The 4,019-nt window shown below is 35.3% G+C and overlaps 1 protein-coding gene across 1 annotated transcript; it reads left to right on the forward strand.

The window, feature by feature from the left end:
* The first annotated feature begins 468 nt into the window (after window positions 1–468).
* LOC116730300 (gamma-crystallin M2-like) lies at window positions 469–3,741 on the forward strand. Its single transcript, XM_032579394.1, has 3 exons — window positions 469–584; window positions 2,141–2,383; window positions 3,419–3,741. Exons 1-3 carry the CDS (start codon window positions 552–554, stop codon window positions 3,695–3,697), a joined length of 555 nt encoding a protein of 184 aa, XP_032435285.1. The 5' UTR covers window positions 469–551; the 3' UTR covers window positions 3,698–3,741.
* The last annotated feature ends 278 nt before the right edge of the window (window positions 3,742–4,019 follow it).

Consider the following 4,019-nt stretch of genomic DNA (forward strand, 5'->3'; position numbering starts at 1 on the left):
TTAACTTTTATTTTCTCTAGTTTTTACTTTTTGTCAGTTTGAAGTAAATAAATAAAAATAAAAAATTAGTATTGTGTTAGCACTTTTCGATCTTTTCTTTCAAATTGTTTTACCTTTTAATGGAAACACAATAACTTTCCACACGCTTAGCAACATGCCAAAAGTACTGACTGCACAAAGCTCATTATGTCAGGGGGAAACAAAAAAGAGAGCGCTGTTGATGCTGAGGTAGGTCATGGTGAATGGACAACGTCAAGGTGAGAGCGCCGATTGTTAACCCCGCCATCCTTTCTGTGACCCGCCGACACTTTTCATGAGAAACAGCCGCTGAATGGATTTCTGAGCTGGCTGGCCCCCCGGGAATGTTGACGACTCTTTCCATATTCTGTGTTTTTCTATGGCATTGTTGCTGGCTCAGGGAGTTTGAACAAAAAGGGGCAGTCTTTGGGTCAAGTATAAAAGGAAAGGGTTAAGCCAAGTAAGGCACAGTTTAGTGCAAGAGAAAGAACAACAGCAGTTCCCGCAGCAGCAAAAGCCGACTGACAACCAAAATGACCTCTCCTGGAATGAACATGATGAGCAGGGTGAGTCTGGCATTCTTTAATTATGTGTTTTGAGGAAAACTTATCAAAAAATGAAATAAAAACAGCGCGATTAATCACTACGCTCAACTTTGTATAAGCTTGAGATGCAAATATGCATGTTTTCAAAATATATCTATTTTAAAAAGACGGGTTTTTTTGTCTGTTTTCCAGGTTTACATATTGTTCCAAAATTTAATGTAGAGATGTTAACTATAAACTGCTTGCGCTTCAGAGGAAAGATAACTCACCGTTGCAATATTTAGTTTTATCCAAACCTCCATCTGAGCACAGATCGCACCACTTTGACTCTCCTGGCTCATCTTTGCAAACAATGCAGCGTTTGCAACGCTGCATTGTTGACCGCAGTACAAGACCATGTAACGCGCTGCTGTTAGCTAGTTATCCTATGGCAAGCCAATTTAACATAAAATCAGTTTCACCGCACTTACATTCCAGATATCTGATATTGGTTTATTACTATAAGTATTAGTAAATGAAGATATCTCTCATTATGTTTTTGACTAGACCAAATGCCTATTTGAAATATCTTAATTACGTCAATTATGTCAAATTTACAATCTACAATGAACAAGAAATTCTTACATATAAAATGCAATTATGACAGTAGTAATTAAAAATGAATTTCAACAGCCGAAACGTAGAGGAAGCCCAAAAAGAGCTGCAACAAATGTTGATTTCTGGCTTAAAGAAACAACTCGAGTTACCCAGATGTGGGTAGAGCACCCAAAAATTGTACTCAAGTAAAAGTAGAGCTACTTCAACATATTGTTCTCAAGTAAAAGTAAGAAGTAGCCATCCAACTCAAATAAGAGTAAAAAAGTATTTGGTAAAAGGTCCACTCAAGTATTGAGTAACTAATCAAAGTATTAATCATTTTATATTTAAAAACAAAACAAAATACAAAGTTAAATGGGATTTTTGGTATTTTAAGGATGAAAATGACAATAATTTACATAAGTAACAAAAAATAACAAAATCAGGCATAAAAAAATCTTTCAATTAAAAATTAAAAACTTATGAAACTTCAACAAAACACTGCAGGTGTTTGTGTCTGTTTATGGTGAATTTTTGGTTAAAACATGTTTGTCTTTTATTTAGTGAAGTAGAGAATCCAGAAATTTTACTCATATGAAAGTAGTGATACTTCATAATAAGGATTCACAGACTTTTTTTAATGTCATACCACCTTTACTTGTTTGTGGTATGAAATTCAAACTCAGGTCCCAGATTAAGTCCCTGATTTAATACTCAAATAAAAACTAATAATAATAAAGTAATTTTTGTAACATATAGATATGCATATTAAAAAAGAGTGTGTGTAAATAATTTATAAAATTTAACAATTAAATAAATTTAGTAAATTAACACATTCATATCATTTATTAAATGTAGTAATGATCAAACTTATAATATTTATAAAATAAGATTACTCAAGTAAAAATAAAAAGTTTTTTAGTAAAAATACTAAACGTAATTGAGTAAATGTAGCTAATTCCTACGCAACCCTGGAGCTAACCAAAGTCTTCCCGTCTCAGGTCGTCTTCTACGAGGACCGGAACTTCCAGGGTCGCTCCTATGAGTGCATGAGCGACTGCCCAGACATGTCGTCCTACCTGAGCAGGTGTCACTCCTGCCGGGTGGAGAGAGGCTGCTTCATGGTCTACGACCGCACCAACTACATGGGCAACCAGTACTTCATGAGGAGGGGCGAGTACGCCGACTACATGAGCATGATGGGCATGAACGACGGCATCCGGTCCTGCCGCATGATCCCCATGGTAACCAATCCCACACTCAGCCAGGGGCGTGACTACACTTTTTTTTTTTAAAGGGCCCAAGCAGGGGCACAAACTGTGAAAGGGTGGCACAAACTATTAGGACAATGCTAGCAAAAAGATAAATAAAATTATAGTTTTACTTTAATCTGTAAATATTATGACGTTATTCTCGTAATTTTATGATTTTATTCTCTTACGACATTATTCTGTAAATAGTAATAATTCATACACTGCAAAAGGACAAAATCTTAAGTATTTTTTGGTATTATTTCCAGAGCGAATATCTTAGTACACTTGAAATAAAACAAACTAACTTAAAAGTAACTTTTCAGTAAGATATAGAGGCTTGTTTTAAGTAAATATTTCCTTATTATTGATGAAAATGTATTGTTGCATTGTCAGATTATTTCACTTATAACAAGACATTTTTCCCATTTTATGAGTTAATTTATCTGCCAATGGAACTGCCGTCACCTAGTTAAAGAGCACACATTTCTCTGTTATTTTCACTCACAATATCAAGTTAAACTTTAGAATAACTTAAATTCTTGTTTCAAATTGCATGAACAAAATTTCTGTTCTGATAATGAATTTTATTAAATGTCACAATGAATTCTGACCTAAAACATTTAGTGTGAAGATGATGTTATTCTCCAGTTGCATTAATATACACATGTGCCTTAATAAAACACAAGAGTCAGATCACTGTAACGGACTTCCACCTCAGGATACAGAAACAAGCCGCTAAGCATTCTGGGAAATAGTTCCCACACCTGTCTTTTTATTGTCTCAGTTTTTTAAAAACTGTGGTTTATTCAACTTTTGGAGGTTTTACCAAATGAATAAAAAGTTAACACAACTTACTGCTATAAGTGTATCTTACACAAACTCACATTTAGGTTCAAAATCTAAAACTGGCTCAATTTATTTGACTTAAAGACTAGAAGATAGCAGACACAACTAAATGCGGCTCAAATGTTTTACAGCGTTGTTGTAATTTCTGAGCTGTAACCCTGTTTTTGTCTCGCGTCACAGTACAGAGGATCCTACAGGATGAGGATCTACGAGAGGGAGAACTTCGGGGGTCAGATGTACGAGATGATGGACGACTGCGACAGCATCATGGACCGCTACCGCATGTCCAACTGCATGTCCTGCAACGTGATGGACGGCCACTGGCTGATGTACGAGCAGCCCCATTTCAGAGGCAGGATGATGTACATGAGGCCTGGCGAGTACCGGAGCTTCAGCAACATGGGCGGGAGCGGGATGAGGTGGATGAGCATGAGGCGCATCACCGACTCTTACTACTAAACTCTCTTTGCACTGAATAAAGCTGTCAAAAAATAAACTCCTGCTGGGTTGAAGCTACTGTTTATTTCCAAACACATTTTTTTTCAAACTTATTGATGAAAGCATAAGCTTGAAAAGTTTGAGACATTTAAAATATCAAATAAAAAAAAAAAAAGAATCTACTTAGGTGACACAAATTAGGAAAAAAAAGTGAAGTGGAAAGAAAATTACACCTGCTTTCAAAATATAAATTAAATTTAAATGTCTAAAGTACCCAAAAATTACACTCAAGTAAGAGTAGAAATTTCTCAACTTGTATTTATTTAAGTAAAAGTAAAAAGTA

Source organism: Xiphophorus hellerii, chromosome 12, assembly GCF_003331165.1.
Source record: "Xiphophorus hellerii strain 12219 chromosome 12, Xiphophorus_hellerii-4.1, whole genome shotgun sequence".
NCBI lineage: Eukaryota > Metazoa > Chordata > Actinopteri > Cyprinodontiformes > Poeciliidae > Xiphophorus > Xiphophorus hellerii.